Source organism: Chlamydotis macqueenii, chromosome 15 (assembly GCF_036417535.1).
Source record: "Chlamydotis macqueenii isolate bChlMac1 chromosome 15, bChlMac1.mat, whole genome shotgun sequence".
Taxonomy (NCBI): domain Eukaryota; kingdom Metazoa; phylum Chordata; class Aves; order Otidiformes; family Otididae; genus Chlamydotis; species Chlamydotis macqueenii.
In genome coordinates, this window is record NC_141570.1 from 7898578 (window position 1) to 7920939 (window position 22362).

The 22362-nt window shown below is 37.0% G+C and overlaps 1 protein-coding gene across 1 annotated transcript in view; it reads right to left on the bottom strand.

The window, feature by feature from the left end:
- The window catches only part of LMTK2 (lemur tail kinase 2), a 43554-nt gene that overhangs the window by 14323 nt on the left and 6869 nt on the right, over window positions 1-22362 (bottom strand). Inside the window, exons 2-7 of the mRNA XM_086760100.1 lie at window positions 14770-14894; window positions 13675-13819; window positions 11822-11895; window positions 11261-11379; window positions 9764-9851; window positions 1734-1867 (exon numbers count right to left, since the gene is read on the bottom strand). Of these exons, the coding sequence (XP_086616226.1) occupies window positions 1734-1867; window positions 9764-9851; window positions 11261-11379; window positions 11822-11895; window positions 13675-13819; window positions 14770-14894 (685 nt within the window). The remainder of the gene's footprint in view (window positions 1-1733; window positions 1868-9763; window positions 9852-11260; window positions 11380-11821; window positions 11896-13674; window positions 13820-14769; window positions 14895-22362) is intronic.

Here is a 22362-nt window from a genome sequence, read left to right on the forward strand (position 1 = left end):
AAAACCCATTGCGCAAACTCAGAAATTTATGCAAGTTTAATGAAGCTGCATGCTCACTATGGAACAATGGCTGTGACAGCAAAGAGCTCCGCAGACTAATTGCTCAAATATTTTGCTTCTCAGCTTCACAGAAGGCTACCAGGCAATTAACTGCACTGGAAGAACTCTACCATTGCTTCTGTGTGGCTTAAAAAAAAAAAATATATATCTCTGAAGTACAACTGGTCTGAAAGCCACACAGCTTCCCTACTTCAAAGAAAGACGACACTGTTTTCCTTTCCACAGTCATTGAACTACACAGGTCAGAAACACATCTGTAACCCTCAAGTACGCCCCAAAGCTTTCCAACAGGTTTTATACTTTTTAAATAAATATCGTGGAAAAGAAAGTAAAATTTTGGCTGCTTGAATTTACCACTAACAACAAAATCACTGATGCTGGAGCTTTACCACTTACTCTGACAGCATCAGGATAGTGTTGCTAGAAGTAAACATTTACAATAAGAATCTTGCAGATCCACAGAATATTATTTATTTATCAAGTTTAACTGTACTTCACTGAAAACATACTGTTAAATATAATACCTACAAAGCCCTGCTGCTGCAATATAAGAAATAGTGATCACTTAGTTCAACAGGTACAATTTTTGTGACTACTTTCAAGTCACTTGAACTGCTGAAGAGGTTAAAACAGTTCTGCCCATCAGCCACCAGCTGAGTCCAGCCTTTAAGGCTTTCTCAGGGTTTTGCTGTTGCAAACACCTGTGCTTAAAGAAGTTCAGCTTCTCCCTGAACACAAGGTCTTTGCTTTCTCTAAGTAGCAAGATATGCATTGAGAAGCTCCAGCACAACTTCCTAACTTGCTGAAAGGGATGATGATGCAAGTGCTGTTTCTACAACAAAGAACAGACTGACCCAACATAAAACCAAAATAAAGTAAACATGTTTGGGAAGCAAGTACTCTTAAATAATTACAAGTCTAAGATAGATGTCTTCCAGTTCCTTAACATATTTTCATTTAAAGCAAAAAAAAAAAAAAAAAAATTGGCATATTTTGAGCAACTAGTTTCGTGAGTACATTTTTTCCAGCCTTTTACTACTGCCATTCTTTTCAGTACAAACTGCATTAACTTTAATTAAAAATAAATAAATCTAGAATTCCCCCCCCCAAATTAAAACAAAATTGTTCTCCCATTACGATTTCTTCTAAAGCTGAGTACCTTCACTACTGAAGATTGAAGGGTTACATGAACAATAATACAGTGAGAGAAGACCCGCTTCAGTCAGATTTTTCAGCTAAAGTCAGCTTCTCTCTTACTGCAGCAGAAAGGCAGCATTTTTATTTTTTTCCACTTTTAGTAATAAGGGAACAGAAGGTAAGATTCATTCTAACAAAATACTAACATCTCCCCCCTCCAATAAACAAAATAAATTTAACTTGGCCAAGAACTAATCTAACAGCTAGAACTTCTGGACTGGCTTAGCAGTAGGTTGTGTTCTACAGGCTGCAAACCTAAGAAGTAGGTGACCGGCTTTCAGGCAGGTGGGAGCTGTAACACCACTGCAGTTAAATTAGCACCTTCATAAGCATCACACCTCCCTGACTTAGGATACCCAAGTTAGAGACAGACGTTTGTTAAAACACAATCTTCAGCATACACAGAATTTCATTAAAATATCTACATGAGTTTTAGAGTGCATCATAACTAGAAGTAATTTATCCGGAAAGCATACCTATGCACAAAATTATGTTTATGCATTACAGCAAGTCCAGCAGCAATCTCGCACGCCATTCTCTGCAGCAGCATTATTTGTGAATCTCCTTTAACATGTTCCTGCTCATTGCAGATGTAAGTTTTTAGGTCACCCTGTAAAATAAGTTGAAAATACTTATCAGCCTTGTACATTGGTTGAATCTGAAAAATATTTTAATGAAGAATGAAGTAACCACATTACTGCTTAATGAAAAAATCTCAAGTTTCCAGTCTCCATAAGGATTCTTACAGAAGTCATAAGGCATATGGTATTATCCTTTTAAGGGTTTTTAATCAAATAATTTAGTAATTAACATTCTAGATCAGACTGATGTAGAAAACCTGTCATACAATAATACTTTCTATTAAAAACCAGAGTTGAATGAGTTTGTTTTTAAATGTGATGAGTTTTCAAGTGCTCCAAATAAGCAAAGCTGACTGTCTAGAATTTGCAAGCAGATGGAAGCGAGAGACCAGAGAAAAGGGTTTCAGACATTGCCAGCCCACCAGAGTTTTAGATATAAAAAGCATTTTAATGCACCACACTCCAGTCAAAGAATTCAGAGGACAGCAGCAGTTTTACTGAACCTAGGCAACGCTGAGCAACAGCCACATAATTAATGAGACCACAGAAGATTCCATAAATTATTAAAAAAAGAGCAACTTTGAAATAGAGGGAAAATAACTGAAAGTTGTCAAATGTTCAGGAAAAGCAACACTACAGTAAGTGAATCCAAGCAAGGGAGAGAACAAATTTCTCATGCCATTATCATTGCTGCTTTCACAGTTGGACTTTCAGTCTAGCGCTCCTGTATTTTTGTTACTTAAAATAGAGACTTTCTGTAAGTTCAGTAAATTATTTCAGAGGGTATTTTTATATTGAGATGGCACAACATATTACATCACATGGGCTGTTTCACCAGTGTAGCATTCTGAGCTCCCCAGTATCTGCCCAAATCCTGGGCCAGGAAGGCTGAAGGCAAGTCTTGAGAGTGACCAGAGAAGGGAGTCTTTGCACTGACTAAAAAGCACTCTGATGTTCAGAAAAGAGTGAAGATCACTAAACTTCCTGTTCCTCTGGTGCTCATGTACATTATGGAGCTATAACTGAAGCATCTAATTCCTCCTTAACATGGTTAATTGAGGATGACAATTTACCATTCCATGAGTTCAAGCAGCAGATGTCTGTGTGGTGCATTAATATCTGACAGTGCAGTGATAGCCGAGGTGACTGGGTGGACAGTCGCACACCCAGGTTTATATTTAATAAAATAAGAAGCAATGGGACTTAAAAGTAAACACTACTGCTATGTTAAACAGCTTCATTTTATTTTTTAAAAACATGCATAGATTCCACAATACACACAAGCAGCTACTCTATCTTCTTCTGCTTTTTACGTACTACTTATGCTGCAAGTAGCTATACCACCCTGGGAGAGTGCATGCATAACTTCTAATACTGTTTAATTTTGTAGAAGCCTAATTAGGTTCTCTTTATCCTATTTTTAGCTACTTATTAGGTAACATTTAAGTATTTGCATTGTACAGAACTAAATTTAAAAAGAAAGTGTTTCCTGAAAGATTCTTCTGACTTACAATTACAGCTTTAGTATCATACTGGCTCACGTATATCCGGATAAACATTATATATAAACACACACACCCCACCTTCTACCTTGCCAGAGCAGATTTACTAGAACAGAGCTCTAAAGAACTACAAAATAAACACTGCTCGTAACACACACAGATTCCCAATTGTGCAGCCTAACCAATAAAAGGAAATACAAAATACCAAGCCTAACTGACTCTAGGTGGCAGCAAGCACCTGAAGAAAGTCAAACTCTCCAAAATTATTGTCATTCATTAAAACAGCAACTGGTTACTTAGGGTTTGTTCCAGGTGGATTAAGTTCCTAGGATGCCTGAAATGCACCAAGAAATGTTAATTTTTAAATGCATTAGTAACAGCAGAGCTGTGTGGTATCCCTTGTTTACTAAATAATTCATGTAGACACATATTTTTGTAGGAAATAGAACTTGTATTAAATCCAGCACCTTGAAACATACTGGTTCTATTTTCCCATTCTGTTCTAATTTAGGCTACAATCAAGGTTAAAAATATAGAACAGTTGGGTGTTGTTTTTTTTTTTTTTAATTGCTCTAAAAGGACATTGCTTATACCAAACTCGGGGGGGAACCAAGAAATACATTCAAATGCTGGATTGCCATCCAGAAAGACCTGAACAGGCTGAAAGAAGGGTTCAACAGCAACCTTATGAAACTCCAGAAGGACAAATGCAAAGTCTTGCACCTGGGAAGGAAAAACCCCTTGCAACAACACAGACTGAGGACTGACCAGCTAGGCAGCAGCTCTGCAGGAAGGGACCTGAAGATCTTGATAGACAGCAAGCTCAACATTAACCCACTACGTGCCCTGGCAGTAAAGACTGCAAGCAGCCTTCTGGGCTGCATAAAGAGGACCACAGCCAGCAGACCAAGGGAAGGAATTATCTCCTTCTACTCAGCACTTAGACCACATTTTCATCCTGTGTCCAGTATTGGCTGCCTCAAAACAAGACAGACAACAAATTGGAACAAATTCAGTAGAGGGCCACCAAGACAGTCAGAGGGTCAGACCATTTCACCATGTGAAGCTGAGGGAACTGAGCTCATCCAGCCTGCAGAAAGGAAGTCTTTGGGAGCACCTGACAGCAGCTGTCCAGTACGTACAAAGTTATAGAAGACTGAGCCAGGCTATTCAGTGTGGAGCACGGAGGGAGAATGAGATAATAGGCATGAGTTGAAACTTAAGTATAAGGAAAACTTTTCCACATGAGGACACTGGAGCAGAAGCACAGGTTTCCCAGAGAGACTGCACAGTTTCCATCCCTGGATGTTCTCAGGATCCAACTGGACTGGAGAAATCCCGTCTGACCTCAGGTTGACACTGCTTTGAGCAGTGAGCTCCTTGCTAGTCTGAATTATCCTATCATGCTTCCCTGCCTGCAAGCAGACAATAGCAATACATCAATACTATTCCCATACTATTTTATGAGTCACAAAATGGTCCTTTATTGGACAGACTTTTTAACACAATAATTATCAAAGTTTATATATATCTGAATAAACAGTGCTTCAAAATTCACTGCTCAGGCATCTAAATATAAAAAGCTCAATAATCATGCATCAATAATCATCCACTTTCTCTGCAACTTCCTCTGCTACTCTGCCTCTTCCCTCCTCTCCTGGGACTCCATGAAGAACTAGGTTTCGCCTTTCCTCCCACCCCTCTCAGTTCTAGTCAGGATCAGTTCAGCCATCTTTAAGTCTTAATATGCTTTTTCTCTGTAACAGCCAGAAGCCGGGGGCGTATTTACATGCAGTACTCTTTGGTTGTTTTCTTGTTTGTGCAAATTCCACATTTGGTTCATATGAATACCCAAACAAATAGCTGATGTGACTTTTTAAACCAGTAGGTATTGATGACAGGGTTTTAAAAGTGTAAAGAGGTTACCAAATTACGTCTAGTGAACACTTTCTACGAAGTCAGAAAGCTACCTGCTAAGTCACACAATACCACATCATTGGCCCTTTTGAAGCTCTTAGATGCTGAAAATACTACCCCTGACCCCCCCCAGCTGCAACACTGCTTCGCAGTGTAAGTATCTGCGGTCACTACCATCAAAGTGCTTGAAAGTAGTGTATGGTATAGAGCACCTATACCTTCAGAAAGCTGTTTTGGCATATGTAAGTTTAAGAAATATTGAAGAGTTCTGAGAGCACAAGGAGTCTTTGAACCCAACAGACACGATTTCTGAAGTTGTCATGAACTGTCATCCCCTCTTTCAAACCACACACCACTGAGGTATCTGCGATTTGCTTTTATTGATATTGACTACGGTTATTAAACAGATTTGTTGGACTCTTTGGTTAAAAAGTTTTCATTGCAAAGATTCTTTCTTGATTTTAATATAATGTTTTCAAGTGGCAGTAGCTAGAAAAAGTCCAAACAAAACAAAGAACGACCCACTGCAGGGAGGCAGCTTCCACTAACAGCAACATCCCTAAAGCAAGCTACAGGGCATTCTAGGCAAATGCTGCGTCCTGCTGATCTCATCTCGTCAGGGAATTGCAAGACCTGAAGAATTTCTGTAAGAATTTGATAGGCAAATCAGCCTCACAATATACATGCTACTTCGACATTTGAATAACTTTCCTTTACTCATAAATTATGTCAATTCATTAGAGGATTTGCTGTGCTGACAAAATGCTGGCCGCACAAGGCTGAGTAATATATTAAAGTTAATAAGCCAGCTACCACTATTTTTAACCTGGCATCATTCTACAATGTTTAACAGTGAACAGTTAACTATTCATAGAAGACTGCACCAACATACTAAGCAAACTAATATGGGGTGGGGAGCAAGAACTTACTGAGCATTTATTTTTATATTTACCATTTTTTAAACAAGTGTAACACAGGCAAAGGAAAATTAGGATTTAAAAGCTTTAAACCACTCATGTGCAACTGACCTCCCTTGCTTCTTGCTCAGCTCTGCAAAGCAAGGGACATAGAGCAACTTGGATTACATTTTATAATGTAATTTGCTAAATGCTAGCAAATACAGTTACTACATACACAACTAAGCAATCTCAAGTAACAGAAATATATAAGTAGTTTATATGGCCAAGAAAACAAGTAAGTTAGCCTGCATGACGTTCAGTGTTGCTACCATGACTGTTAACTCCAGCATCTCTGCACTACAGTTTCCAGTGCCTCTGATCAAGACCTTTCAGTGCCAAAGAGCCTGGGAACTGATAATCCAACAGGGCTGCCTGAGCAGCCAAGACAAGGTCAAGTGGTCCTAAAAAGGCTATGAATCCTAGTAAGAGAAGTCGCAAAAGGGAGACATGCTGTGATAGGCTATGAATTTGAAGGACTGTGAAGAAAACAACCACTGTACCCTCTAGACTGTGTTAGTCTAGAAGAGCCACATTTTTCATTACTTAATATGCCAAACTTGCAAAATGAAGCCTGCATTGTCAAAAGAGCTTGCCGTCCGAAAACATTCAAATTTCCTATTGAACACAATTGATATATTTGCCACCTTTTTTCTTAACCTTCAAATTCTTAATCACATAAGTGATTAAGATTTAAACAAGTTTATTCTTTGCTGTACATACAACACCAGTAACACAAGACAAAAAGCTTTAGCATAGCACTATACTACTGCTAGCAAAATAGGAACATGTTTCTCACACTTCCCATTCAAACAATATATAGTCACCACAGACACTAGAACCACTTCAACTACGTCTGCCTCTATGGTCTTTCTGCTGAAGAATCAGACTCTGACGTGTTTTGGAAGCACCTTCATATCCCCCGATCCACCTAATTTCAGGAAAAAGTACAAAAGAAGCTACCAGCTTTCGAGATCACTTACTAAAAGCCTGAAAAATAAAAGTAACTGCCATCCCAGTCATAGTGATAAAAAGCAGCTTCTAGAACACCAGCCTACTGACACTCCACTAAAAACTGGTCTCCTAAAAAAAAGAAGCTATCTAGCCATACCGTCTATTCCAAGTGGTGTCATCTGCCTTCCTTCACATTTCTCCCTTCTTCATGTCTCTCCTCTCCCTCACGCCAATATCACTACCTCCCACACTAGGCCCTGGGACTACAAGAACTAGTGACATACAGTGATACTGAGCTAACTTACTGCACTCACCTCAACCTCTGCACAAAACTATTCAAATGAACACTGTTTTGTCTGTCTAGCCCCTACATATTTGTGTGCACGGTGAATAAAATACTATGATGTCTAGGAGATACTCATCTCTATCAAGTAAGAACTCTTCAAGTGAGCCAGACTTCCAGTATGAAAGTCATGTTTAACTCACTATAATATACAATTTTCTAAAACCAAGTTTTAGTTCACTTGGAATAGAAATCAGCACAGACATTTATTTTCCATTCCAAAGAAATTACCTAATTACATTTGAATTTATAAAACTACCACTTTGGCTGTCAAGCGTACTGCCCCCAGTCAAACTGAAAATCTATTTTATCCCCTTAAGTAAAATCCTTTCCAGATTACTCTGCAGGATCACGACCATTTCTGGCATTAATCATCAGGCATCAAACAAGGATATGATTTTTTTTTTTTGTATACTTAAAGTAGGGCACTCTTTAAAAGTTACTCCATCTTCAAATTCAAAGTTGGATTAAACAGCATAACTACTTAAAAACATGGCAGCAATTAAATCTGATTAAATATTTGGACATATATCTGTTAGAGTCTATAAAATACAGTTCTCTTTCAATGGTCCTTTTAAAGAACCTCCAATTTGAGTAGCAGGTTTAAAATCAGTAAGAAGTATTCCATTTCTACATACTGAAAAACTATAGAAACCATTATCTGGTTAACCTTAGGCACCTACTTCTTAATTCTTAACAAAAACGGAACATTTGACTTTGATCAGTTACTTTAAAAGTTCAGGCGTTTCTTCTGTTTAGAAAAGAATTATTTTATCAGCACTTCTACCTCATTAATCTACCACAGCTAATAAATTCGAACAAAACAGTAATGAAAAATACAGTTATTTAAGGCCACAGATTAACTGATGTTTCTCTAGAAAACTCAAAAGCTCATGTTAACTCTTACTTCAATTGCTTGAGGCAACTGATGCAACTGGAGTTGTATTTGTGCACTCGAGTTTAAAGGAAAATTCGTAGCAGTGAAGCTGATAAAAACAATCTTGCTGAGTTTTATAAATGCAAATTATCTTACTTCTGAAATACTTATTTCTTAATAACATATACATGCACTTTTGAGTTAATTTGTGTCTTGACATTTTTAAAATAACTGCTTTAAATGATATCTAGACCACAAACTTTAAAAGCAGATATTGAGCCAATGTTTAGACAGCTACCTGGAGTTCCGGGTTGTTTTTGTTTTGGTTTTTTTTTTTTTAATAATATGTTATGCTACAATAAAGCAATTCAAGACTTTCCAGACCATGGATATCCAAATTTTCGTCTTTGAAGACACTGTGTATATTGGGCACAGTTCAAAGTTTCTATACACGCATACCACCTCCTTTCTCCTAACATTCATGTCAATTCCAACACATGCCCAGGAATGCAGTGCCTCAGCAAGGTTTTTGTGCAACTATCCTTCCCCATCTTCAGTGGCCTTTGTGGCACTACCACCAGAGCAGAAAGCAGTAAGAACACCCTTCACTGTGCTCTTAGCATTTCTTTTGATGTTCAGGAAGCACAATAAGGTAGCTGCTTGGATGGGGGTGGTGGTGGTGAGGGGACAGAGGGAAAGAAAAGAAGGGTAAGAGTAGGGAAAATAAGTATACTGTAACAGAAAGAATCAGGAAGAGAATAGGATGATCCTGAAAATTCTAACTATTAGAATACACTCATTACTGTTTCAGAAAGTGAGCCTACCACTGCATTTTAGCTCAAAGCTGCCCATGTGGGTAAAGTTTGGGCACCCAGAGGAGGGGAGGTAGAAGGACGGAAATTTTCTGCTTCCCCAATTAACATTTTCATAGAAATGGTAATAAAGCACATTAAGGCTGCACAGACAGCAAAAAAAATTTAGGATGTGATTGTGAGCATGTGCATGTGATACTGGACTGCAGTAAAAAGCTTCCTTCTATGACCGTCCTTCCCTTCCAAGCTCCTTGTTACATGATGTAGGCAGACTGAAAGAGACTAGTAATACCATTATCAAAGAAAGAACAGCTATTTTCCTCTTCAGAACATTCCACAAACACCTAGAATTCACATGATGAATTGAAAAGAATATAAACAAAAAATTACACTTGTGGTCTCTCTCTAAACAAAAAAAGCCTGTCTTCTGAGATTCTGGTTATTCAAAAAACTTCCCAGGAAAAAAAAAAAAGTATAATTTCATGAGTGCAGGGCAGTAAGTACACCACATACAAATTACTCCAATGGAAAAACAACTGCAGCTGTTTGTATAAGTGCACTTACCAAGTCACAGAACTCAAAAACCAGGAGATAAGGAATGGCTTCCACACATTGCCCAATACACTGAAGAACATTTGGATGCTGAAGAATGCTGGAGTGAAAAAATACAGTGAAAGCCAGAAAGATCACAGTGTACATTACTTGCAGTATAACACAACACACTGAAATCCCTACCAGAAGTTTCAACACACAATACTGGCAGGGGGGTGGCATGAACAGAAGGTGCATGTATCCAAAGCTACAGATTCCATTTGCACCTTTGTATCTCGTTTGTATTGCTGCAGCATATCACTTGAAGTAGCTGAAACTCAGAGGATCTCAAAACCACGAAAGCCAGCACTGCTACAAGAAAGTCACACCCATCCTCCCACCATCCCTTATACCAAAAATAAATACATGCAACTGGCTCGTGAACTATACTGAGGAACTGATCTGGCTAAAAGCTAAACCTTTTTTTAGCCAGGTTAGTTCCCAGCCAGATCAGTTACTTTTTCTAAACTGCTTCAAGAACGTGTACGCCAATGCAGAAGGCACAAGATTTCTTCTTCTGACAACTGCCAACAACTCAGGTCTAAATGCAACTATAACTAGGACATTAGAACGTATTATGAACAGAGAGCTCTCTCTGACCACTCGTAGCACATTCAGGCAAGGTAAGCCACACTGTGAGGCACGTCTAGTGCCACAATACACCTCTCTTTTGCAGTTACCTACAATAGTCATTAACTTGTGACAGTCAGCTTTTCAGAGAATTCTCACTATTCCAAAATATAGGAAAAGAAATTACATTTCCTTTCATACATCAAATTCCTTTCTAGTATACAAAGACTCAAGCCCTAGAAGTGTGTATCCTCCAAGCATAACACAAGAGGAAGAAAACAAACAATCCTGTTTTATTGGCAGTTCCAGTCAGATCAATAATTTCTCAATTGTACAGTACTACTGGACTGATGTCAGAGTAATTCCGTATTTGGGGGGGGGTCGGGGGGGGGGGGGGCACAAGCGCCCTTGCAAGCTACCTGAACAAAACTAGTTTTTATCATTATGTTGCATTTAATCTTTTGAAAAAGAGAACTTCAAAGAAATTAATGTATATCTGATAAAGTGTTGCCAGTTCCCCTGCTTCTGAAAGGAAAGCCAAGTACAGGAGTTAAACCTCAGTTCTCAGAGGCAAGTAAACAGGCATAAGGTTAGTTTGCAACATCAGGAGTTTGTTCCAAACAGCTGTAGAAGAAAATCTGAAAAACCAAACCAACTGTGTTTTCCAGTCATGAAAAATAACTACCAAACACATTTAAGCAAAGAGTTCATTTTATTTCTAAGCAAACTCATCTTTTGCTTACTTTGGATTGATTGATTGATTATAACTTTTAATAGATAAGCACTTCAGTTATAAGGGAGAGCAAGTAGGGACAGTAACACTGAACAAAAGAAATGTCCATAAATCATATGGAGTAGTATGAAGTGTATAAGTTAAGTAAGCTGTGAAACATTACTTACTAGTATGGTTCTCCATTTCTTAAAAACTGTTCTTGCTCCTTGGGACCTGCACTTGCCTTCAACTCCTTCACTATTACCCTTGCTACACTAGTGCCTGTGTAGATCTCTCCAAGCAGAACCTGAAAAAAAGGTAACCATTGTGTCTTTAGTTAGAGGGTAAAAAATTTTGGAGTTTCCCCTGCAAAGAAAAACAAGAGCTAAAAACATGCTGTAAGAAAGATTTTCTGGCTTTTTGTCAACACAGGCAAAGCAGATTTCAGTAGACTTTTTCATAGAAAGAATTGGTAATAACAGGAACATATTAATTCAAATCCACAGGAGTGAAGTGTCTACCTAGTAAGTATCTCTGGTAAGAAGCGGTATGTAAATTAAAGAAGCACTGGTTAGTGCTGTGATTACAGCTAAAAACTGCATGGAAGGAAACATCTAATTTCAACTTCAGTTTTTCTTATGCTATTACTTTTTTTTAACTCCGGGTACTATTTTAAAGGAAATACAGTAGCCTAGTCAGTTAAGAATAAGGCTCAAACTGCAGTACAATATTAAAAGATAACTTCTCACCTTTCCAAACCAGCCATTTCCAATTTCCTGGATGTAGTTTAGACTCTGACGTGCAACTTGAGACTTTGATCCATCTGTCACACACAACAAAACAAACGTAACATGTATCAAACCACTGAGATGGCCAGTTATCAACTGTTGAGGAAATAACGCAAGCTCCTATAATATTTATTCACAATTACATGCGTACATTCAGATCAAGCAACAAAATCTAGTTAGGCACATATAACGTATGAAGGTAATGTTGTGACAACAGCACTCAAGTGAAACTTTTCTCAACTCCATCTTCTAAACCACACTGGTATACACCCCCTACAAAAACAAAGTGATCCTCCTTATGGAATGCAAATTTTCAATTTTTTAACACATTCAGGAAGAAAGCAAAAAGATTGAGTTCTAATTCCAATATGAAAGTGTATCATACCCTGTAGTTGAGTAGAGAAAGTAATCTACTTACAGAAGTTTCCTATGTAAACAGAAGTAGAAAACCCAAGGCAACACTCATTGCTTGTACATCTTAACATTTACAGTTATACAGAGAGTTACCATTTCAAGAGAAAGGGTTCGACTGCTTTATTCCTCAGCCCAACTGCCCTACTTGTAGCTACCATCTGGAAGGAGGACGTTTTCTGACTAAAAATACTTCACGTACGGAGTCCAGAGAGGGAAAGGACAGGAAACAAGACCCAGATCTTGGGCAGAGGATGGACAGTAACAGTGGCATACTCTATATTGCAGAAGAGATTCAGTAGTGTTTAACCCTCTGCTGCCCAACTGGAACACTATGAAATAGACGTACACAAAAAATTTCCATCATTACTACTGGTCTGACTGAGACTTGTAGCCCACATTTTTATTTCCGCAAACCACATTTACACCAGTGTTATTTTACTGGAACAGCTACAGCCGTAGAATACATCAATGTGCTCCTAAGCACAGAGAAGGCTCTATCAGTACAACTACATTTTCAGTGTACCTTACTCAAGTACACTGACATACTTCTGGCAAAATAACTTCTAGTGACAGAAAGTATAGCTTTAACAATGGCAACGTACAAGAGCTGAGATAAAATGCATTTTTTTCACAGATAGTTTTCCCTCACTCATTAAAACACTGAAGAGTAACATTTCTTTTATATTAAAGGCACACTGACAGTTTCTTTAAATTTGTAAATACAGAAATTTTATTAGAAGCTTCCCTGAATATGATTAAGCAACACAAGTAATACATGTACAAATGACATGTGAAGTAGTATGAGAACTACTTTATGCTAAGCTATGCCTGTAATATTTAAAATGCTTAAGATTCCTTTTATAAAAATTGTATTTTAAAGAATGCATTCCAAAAAACCTTTGACACAAGGAAATCTAATGCTCTGTCTTACCAGTATCATATTTACAGCATGAGAAGTCTACAGTGACATTTAAAAAGCGATGCAGCTGAAACAGTAGCATTGCTGTCAAGTAATAGATTCATTCTTGCTTCCACTTACGGCTAATGGCTAAACTCCAGTGACAACTTAGCCATGAAGAAAACCACTAAACAGCAGAAGTCACTAACATCCTAGAGCACTCCAAATCCTTTACGTCCATAGAGACATAATGAAAGTACTCTAGAGAGGTTTATTTAGGCTAGTTTCATTCTCTTAAGCTACTCACATAGCACCCTGTCGTAAGTTAACACTTTTGAAGCAGTATTTAACATTTTATTTTATACCCTACAAAATATATTTCCTCAGTTTACGTAAGTTGGTAACAATTAGTTTGTTACAGTGAAGTCAAACATAATCAGGTACACTCCATTTTTGACACTGAACCTGCCTTTTTTTTTCTTAATTAAAACCAGTATTTTACCTGTACGAGATGGAAACTGGGAAGGAGTTGGTAAAGCAATATTGGGGACTGAAAGAGTAAATACTTCTGCTGGAGACTGAACAGATGGAGTATCTTCTGCTGGAGGTGTAAAATCTATTTCATCATCAAAGTTATCTTCAAATTCCTGCAAAAAAAAAAAAAAAAAAAAAACACACCAAACCCAAACACAACTTAGTAAACAAGTTGATCTTTGCCTTAAAATTAGCACTAATACATTTCTTATAGTTTGAAAAAGCAATGTTAAGGAGGCTTAGCTTTTTTCCAAATATAGTGACAGATTTTAGTTTTCTATACTTTATTTTCAATTTATTACTGATTTAAAGAGATTAAAGTGTCAAGTATTGCTTTTAACAGAAAGAGGAGGTTTGTTTTGGGGTTTTTTTGGGGATAGCGTTTTTTGGTTTTTTTGGTGTTTTGGTCTTTTTGCTTGATTGGGTTTTTTTGTGTGTTTTTTGTTTGTTTGAGGTTTTTTAGGTTTTGGGTGGGTTTTTTTTTTTGCTTTGTTTTTTCACTTCAAATTATATCCCTGACTTTGAATGAATTACCATGAACTGCCAAGGCCAAATAATCTCCATTTAGAAACGAGAGCAAAACTCCATTTTAGGAACACCAATAACCAATGTTCCAAAAGTAACTGTTCTCTCATTATAACAACTTCTCCTCAAGAGTTTTGCTACAGCAGATACGTATCTTCAGTATTGTTATTCGACAGGACTGTCTTAAACCCTATCAGCAGGTAAAAAAAAAATAAATTAAAAAATACACAGAAAAAACTACAAAAAGGTTCTTTATTGCAAAATTGTCTCAAGGGTACACTTTTACTACTTATCCTGAGAGCTAGTAATGATTCTGAAAAGACATTAAAGATCCTTATTGCAGCCTGGATCAAGTACTTAAAGTAAATGGTTGCAGCAAGACTTCACAGCACGTAGAATTATGGTTGCTGGCTATTTCAGAAGAGAGAATGTACAGTGACACTGATGTGTCAATAACTGCAGAAAATCAAGCACTCTGGATATCAGAACATAGCGAAGAATATCACTTGTATACACAGTTGTAACTCCAGATGCTTACCTTGAAATCTATCTCAGGGTCTTTACAGCAGGAGACACAGTTTGCAAGCAGTATTACCAGTACTACTAGAGCACATACAGACAGAACGACAAAAGACGAGGAAACTTCAGCTGTAGCTCCTTCTCCTAGAAATAAACATGTATGTAGTATTACACAAATATATCTAGCATTTTAAGACATTCCCTCAAAACATAATATCCATCTGCATTTATTTAAAAGATGGAGCTTGAACATTTCACTCTGCAGATATGATCAAAAACAAGAGGAAACTGAACAGAGACATACTGGCAAAATACACCCATGCTCTACCACCTGCCTGCACCGTTCTGGACTTACTTGACTCGAGATAAGAGGCCATACCATACCTACTTACTGAAGCAGATGATGAACAGTGATAGTCTCAAGCCTCAGGATTCTGTTTAGACTGACATACTTATGTAGGTATCGAAACATGGATACTAGAAATCTAGTCTTTTTGAAGTAATTTCCCATGAGCTAAAACATCTCTCCTAAGAGAAAAAGCAGCCAGAAGAAGTTCTCACTTAAACTGTGTACCAATTTAAAATATATTACTATAAGGCAGTACTGTCTCTTTCAATAAATGCATTCATGACAGTCTGCCAAATATAGAAGTTGCTTTCACAAGTGCAATAGACCTAATCAGCTCCACCTCAGCTTCTATTTCTTGCCATTCATTAGGTGATCTGTCTCCATTTCAAGAATTTTAGACATGATCTCTAACCGTTTTGCAAACATGCTTCCAAATAATTTTCCAAAATTTTATATATAAACATTTTACAACACATTTTCTATGATTAACTCAGGTTATTATTACTCACACAGCATCAAAAGCCTCAAATGGCATTTCATAAAAATCTTAAGCCTTTGCCAGGGAAATTAAATCTATTTTCATCCCTGTTTTCATCTTCAGTCAAGAACAAAGATATGTAGTTCCCTAGGAGACCACAGCACACATCTTGACAGTTTGTTTGTTATTGTTGTTTCTTTTTAAACAGGTACTGCCACAGGGACTGGAAGAGTACTTGGACCATATCTTGTTAGAATATATTTAGATACTACATCAGTGTTAAAGCTTAACAATGTCAGGTGACTTGGACTGACTGGATTTTATGGGAACATGTGAGTGTCAATGGGAATGTCTGGCGATACAGTAAAGTGTAAGTGAAGCCTCAGAAATAATCAGAAGCTGATCACTAGTTAAGGGATATACAAACTTGTCCACCTACTTATTAAACCTTAAAAAACCTACAAAAAGTAATTAAGAGATTTCCAGAAAAAGTTACAGCTTTTCACCATATTCCACAGAATGCTTAGAGAACATTTACTTATTTCAATTACACATAAAGAGTAAATTGACATAATCAAAATACTGCTTTAAAGAGTGTTCGTATACTTTCAGAAGATCATATTTTCTGTACAAGTAGGAATATTATCTATACAACAAGAAAAGTTAACCAAAAAAGGAAAGTTTTCAAAAAGCAATACTGTTTCTAGTTTCTACAATAGCTCTGGCATTGTAACCTCATTAGAGAACATGAATACTGCATTTGTAGGTATTACACATTGTTCAAATGCAGATCAACCATGATGTGAGGCTTCTCACCACATTTTAGTCAAAATCATGAAGAGAAAAAGAACATGTCCGAAGAGGACTCTCAATAGAACATTTTATACTCGTTTAAATCAAGTCTTCTACGTAACACCCATGTATTTTTCCATCTGTAAGCATAAATAAAAAAAAAAAGTGGAAGCTAAAACCTGATTTATGTTTACTTCCTTCAGATGTTCAGTAACCTTACTAAGTAGACTGAAAATTACCTAAACCACAAATATAAGCATGTTCTGAAGTCATTAGTTAAATTACTAACACACACACACACAGGTAATATAGCTTTAGATAAAATTTGAGATTCCTTTGAACTTCTAACTGAAGCCAAATAATAAAAGGTAGCTTTAGTACAAAAAAGTAAACATTTATGTTACCAGGTATTATTATTACAGTTATTATTTTAAAGACATTTTTCCAAAACCATCCCACCTAATTTCCAGACAACTTCCTCACCTTCACCACCAACTTAAACGAAAATAGAAGCCAACTCATAGACCATCTACAGAACAGATCAGATTTGCCCTGTCTAAAACACAGCTGGGAACACATCACCACAACTACAATACACATTCCTCCCAGCTGAAGATCAAGACTCACGAACTCCCTAGAACATTTCACCTAGTGTACGGGATGCATTTGGGAAAGTTAGCCAAGCAAAAGTACTTCACTACATTATGAACTCAGACACCAAGAACATGTTTTGTTATTCACAGAATGCACCACTGGCATGCCTTAAAAGACTGCTATTCAAATTTATTTTGGGTTTATGGTACACTACAATGTCTCCTTTTTGATACCCATATGACTAACATGAATTTCAGTGTCTTCCTGTTCCCCACAGGAGCTGAGCATTATCACTTCTCATTAGCATCCCCCCCTGCCCCAAACACCATATTTTCTTCTAGCGGTCCTTTTGTCCAGCCTCTACCAAAACTTGGAGCAATTCTTCAAAAATGGCTTCACTGCTTTCAATCTTACTGCTTCTTTTCAAGATGTGACAAGGAGTTTGTGCACCCAAAAGTACATCTGTTTTAATTATATTAGCTTGTCTAGTACAAGACATTATCTCTACCTACAAACTTCTCACTCGTGCCCTTGGACTTCCACAACTAGAGCAGCATGACCACAACATGTATTTACATGAACATTCTCATGCCCGCTACAACTTAGGATCCCATTTTTGATGCCCCCAGAAGATACAAGTTATCACAGCAAATCCAGCCAGGACAAATCAAGCTCCTGGTGGTCTTATGCCAGTTTTCTGGTTTATTTAACTCAAAATGAGACACAATGAGCACTAACAATCATAAGCTGCATTTATTGTTCATGTTAGATACACTGCACACATATTCAGCTATTTTATATGAAAAAGACAACATATTTCAGATGTAACTCCTTCTGTAAAGAAAACCACACATGTATCAAGCCTAATCTTACAGATCTTTTATAATTCCCAAGAAAAGAAAGTGGGTGAATTAACAGTAATTAACTGGAGAAAGCAGAAAAGGAAAAGGAAAGCAAAGATCACCTTTGAAAAGGCACCTAACCGTTAACGGTTCATTAAGATGATGGAAGTAATCTAAACTTCCAAAAGCACAAGAGCACAAGGCAAATTTCACATATAAGATTATTAAAAGATGCTTTAATACAAGAAAAATTCCAATTATCATAGGCAAGTTTCTGCAAGAATTACAGAATAGCATTTCAGATGACTCATACAAGTAAGAGCTACTTAACTAAGAATTACAGAATCCATCTCTATTTGGATAAACTTTGAAGTCTCTCACATAGTCATTAATAAGTGATATTTTTTAATTTGCACTTCTCTTTAAAAAAGAATGTAAAATTAAGTATAAAATGATGGCAACGTGTAATTGGGCTAAAATTTATTATAAGTGAAGTTATTTTAATAGCTTGTATAAACACATATTCAGTGATACAAGTCACTGATTAAGTATTGGAAATGGTGTTTGACAAAGTGCTGAAAAAATCTGCTGCAGTATAACCTCTTTTGCATTTTTCAACTATTTCCATCCCATGATTAATTGACTGGAGGTTAGTAAAATGACTCTGAACTAAAAAGACAGGAGATGTTTAATAGCTCTTTTTTGTTTGTAAATTGTGAAAGTATGAAGGAATGACAACTATTTATTATAAGATCCTGACTGAAAAAGCAACCAGAAAGAAGACCATTCAATTAAACACAGAGGATAATTTTATATAGTCATTACAGAAAACACTTTTTAAAAAACTGTTAAAATACATTGTAAACTTAATTAATTTCAATCTATATATAGGTAAATCCAATAAATATCACTCACAATTTCATAACGAGTGCAGAAGTCAAGAATCTTAACATAAGAGTAGAGAACTTAATAAATTTACTCAGTGTATTATCTCAGTTTAAAAACCCACCATATTTAACATAGTATCTATCCAGAAGTCAGAATCTGCTCTTTACAAAAGGAACTGCAAAACAGATCCAACAAATACTACCTACAAAATGCCAACAATATAAAGCTTTCTGTCAGTTAATACAAGCAGTCTAGACTACTTCGGTCTGGTATATCCAAACTGCTTAAGTAGGAGGAAGAGGTCTGGATTATATCACTACCCTATTAAAATAATCAGGAGATGCAGCGTGTCTGTGGTACTGTGTGTGTTACCACAAGGTTAACACAACATCATGTTTCAGAAAGAACTCTGCACTAGTAAATGTTCCATCTCAAAATGGCATCTAGATGGTCCTAAATTATCAACACAGAAAATAAGGGTTTTTTTTTCCCAAAGCCTTATCGTGTTAAATACTGATTCTATGCTGTTATTTACCCACTTTTGAAAAGTACATGGTATCATAAACAAATTAAAGCCCTGGTAGAGGTAGGTATTTAACAGCTGTTGAAGCAGACTCCTCAGCATCACTGAAGACTGACATTTCATAAGCAAGTTTTACACTAAAGTCTAAATTTGAGCACAGCACACCTGAACTCAAATCCTGTAGGCAGGCAAGTACATGAACATACTCACTGAAAAACTAATGATGACACATTATGCTGGCATTCTCTGGATCAAGTACAGACATGACAACATACACTACAGCATGTACTAACATTTTTCCACCACTCGAAACATGCTATTTTCATACAAAGTTTATTTCAAAGCAATTTATATAGGTCAGGATTCTCTATACCTTCCTACGTTTCTTCCAAGTCTACTTTCTTCATACGATAGTTCACTATCAAATGCAACAACTAAGCAAACAGAAGTTTGTTTCTCATTAGAACTGGTTTCCTTCTCTATGCAATTTCCCGGTCTGCCCACAGTACTCACAAATACCCACACACGTCAGCCACTTGTGGCTTCCTTTGCTACCATTAATTAGGAACAAGAGGCATGCCAGCTAGCCAAATGGTCCATCCATGTCCACTTGCCAGGCAACAGCCACCACGCAGAATGACACGGGACCAGACCTAACTGCCTGTCCATACGAGGGATGGTAGGCCCATCTTCCTTCTACCACCATATTACGAAAGGCCATGACGTTTGAACTCAGAGTCTCTCCAATTTGGTTCAATGTGATTAATCATGTTATTAAGGTCTCAACTTTAATGAAACTGGGCTAAAAAAATTGCACGACACTGCACAGTTCTAAGCTTGGTGAAAAAAAATAAAAGTAAATGTACAGGACAGACATTACTGAGCACACTAATAAGAAACATTCACTACTGTGATGAAGGCAGTGCAAGGCCCTGATAAATTAAGCATTATTAGGGCACAGTGAACTTCAAGGGAGCATCTGACTTTAAGCTTTCAGCACAGTAGTTGCTATGCGACAACAGTCTCACTGCATCAGAGCCTCTCTTCTTTTAAGAGTATCTATATAAATGGCAGTTGTGCACTAATAGCTGTGACTATTTCCAGCACAAATCTAGCATGACAGCTGTCACTTAAACTGTCTCTTGGACACCCTCAAATTATATGATCATGAACTGAGATGTTACTTTACAACACCAAGTTGGAACAGAGCAGCCTTCAAAATACTAATGAGTGCCCAAATCTAACTTTGTTCCCTAGGTGCTTCATAAACTTGATCAGTTTACTTACTCTGCGTTTAACAGATCTTTAATGTAACCAGATTTAAAAGTTTAATATCATCCTAATTTTTAGTGGTTTTGATAAACACGATTTGAAAAGCCACCCCAACTTTCCTAAATAATGCTGGCATTCTCTATGCTAGCAGTTAAGTGGGAAAGTGTTCTCAACTCCTACCCAGTTCTTCACAAGTCAGATTCAGATCACTATCTTTTCCTCACAAACGGTTTCTCCTGCATTTATTTACTCCATGCAATCTGCAGAGGTTTGCTACTAATGGGCACAAAACCAATACAGATACAACCAGGCCTACAAACTCTGGAGGGCTACGGGTAGCAAGTAGAATACTAAACCAAAAGCCTATTCAAAACAAGCTTAGACGCATCTATTGTATAATGTCTGATTATGACAAAGTAAAGCACAACATGCACTGCAACTCCTGTATTTCACCCACAAAAAAACCTTCAAAGGCACATTCCAATAGCTACTGTGTACCAGTCATGTTACTTTTTTCCTGCTCTGCTCCACTTAACTATTGAGCCAAAAAGGAGCATCATTTTTTAGATTTTCAGCAGAAACATGTGCAATGTGATCATTTAGCTACGCCATGCTATATTACCATAGGCTTTAAAATATTGATCCCGCAATCACCATCAACCTTCAACTAAGAAACAACACAAGCAAATAAAAACTTAGCACAAGTTTTGAAGGAGTGCTACTTGCACTTTAAAAAGAATTTCAGGAGGAGAGAGGCACTCCAAATTCCAGTCAGCCCTTTGATTTCAATGACCATTACCAGTACAACAAGAAGAAACATTTTCAAGATCTCAGATGACTTTCATTGTCTTGACATCCTCAACACAACGCCAGCACCCTAGTGAAATCTAAAACTGTTTCCAAATGCCCAAACTATTTCAAGCAAAGATTGGAAACGCTCCTTCATTGAGGAAATCTCTAAGAACAGACACACATAACACTCCTTAAGTGACGTTAATGAGGTTCTCAGTTTATAAGTGAACTTTTCAGCTTTCCGATTTTTAGTACTTATTGGCATTCAAAGAAAACACAAAAGTTTTAAAACAATAAAATTAACCTGGAACAAACTATTGAAAATGTTACTACTTGTAGAGAGTTCTTTCAAAAGCCTGTCTTCTCATGACATTGTTACTACCCTTATCCTGGACAATGCAAAGTTTGCATAACTAACAGAAGTAACCTGCAGTATGGATATTACAGACGTATCTTTACGCAAAAGCACTTTATCACCTGATTTCATTTTCCCTTCTTCCTTACAACTATGGAAAATCCTAATTACTAGATATAGTCTCAAGAAAAAAAAACCTCTTAAGGACTTACAACTGCAGCTGTCCAAGTTACTTGTATTTGTATTTAATCTTTCTGACTACAAGCAGCAGTAATTAACAGCTTGTCAATAAAACTATTTCCCACCTAAATCTGAATTGTGTTACATGGCCTAAATCAAAGTCTCACACTCAGAAAGATGTAAGTAAGATGACCAAACTTTCGCAGAAGTGGAACAAAAAAGTAGAAAAAAAAAAAAATCACACACAGGCTACTCTTACTGTATTATTCTAGACCGAAACTGAAACATTTCACTCCTCTACTCAACTTGTCCACCACAATCCCTATCTTATCCTAAAACTCTATTATTTAAGTGCCTGATGGGGGAGGTGGGTAGGATGAAAGGCCAATACACATGCACAGACTATTCTGAAAAAAAGATCAGCTTTTCTTTTCTGCAAGAGTTGATCATCAGAAGTAAGGGTAATGAAGACAGCAAGTGGCAATTTCCTACTGAGTTTTTCCCCATGAAGCAATAAAAAAAAAAAAAAACCTCTGACACATTCCTC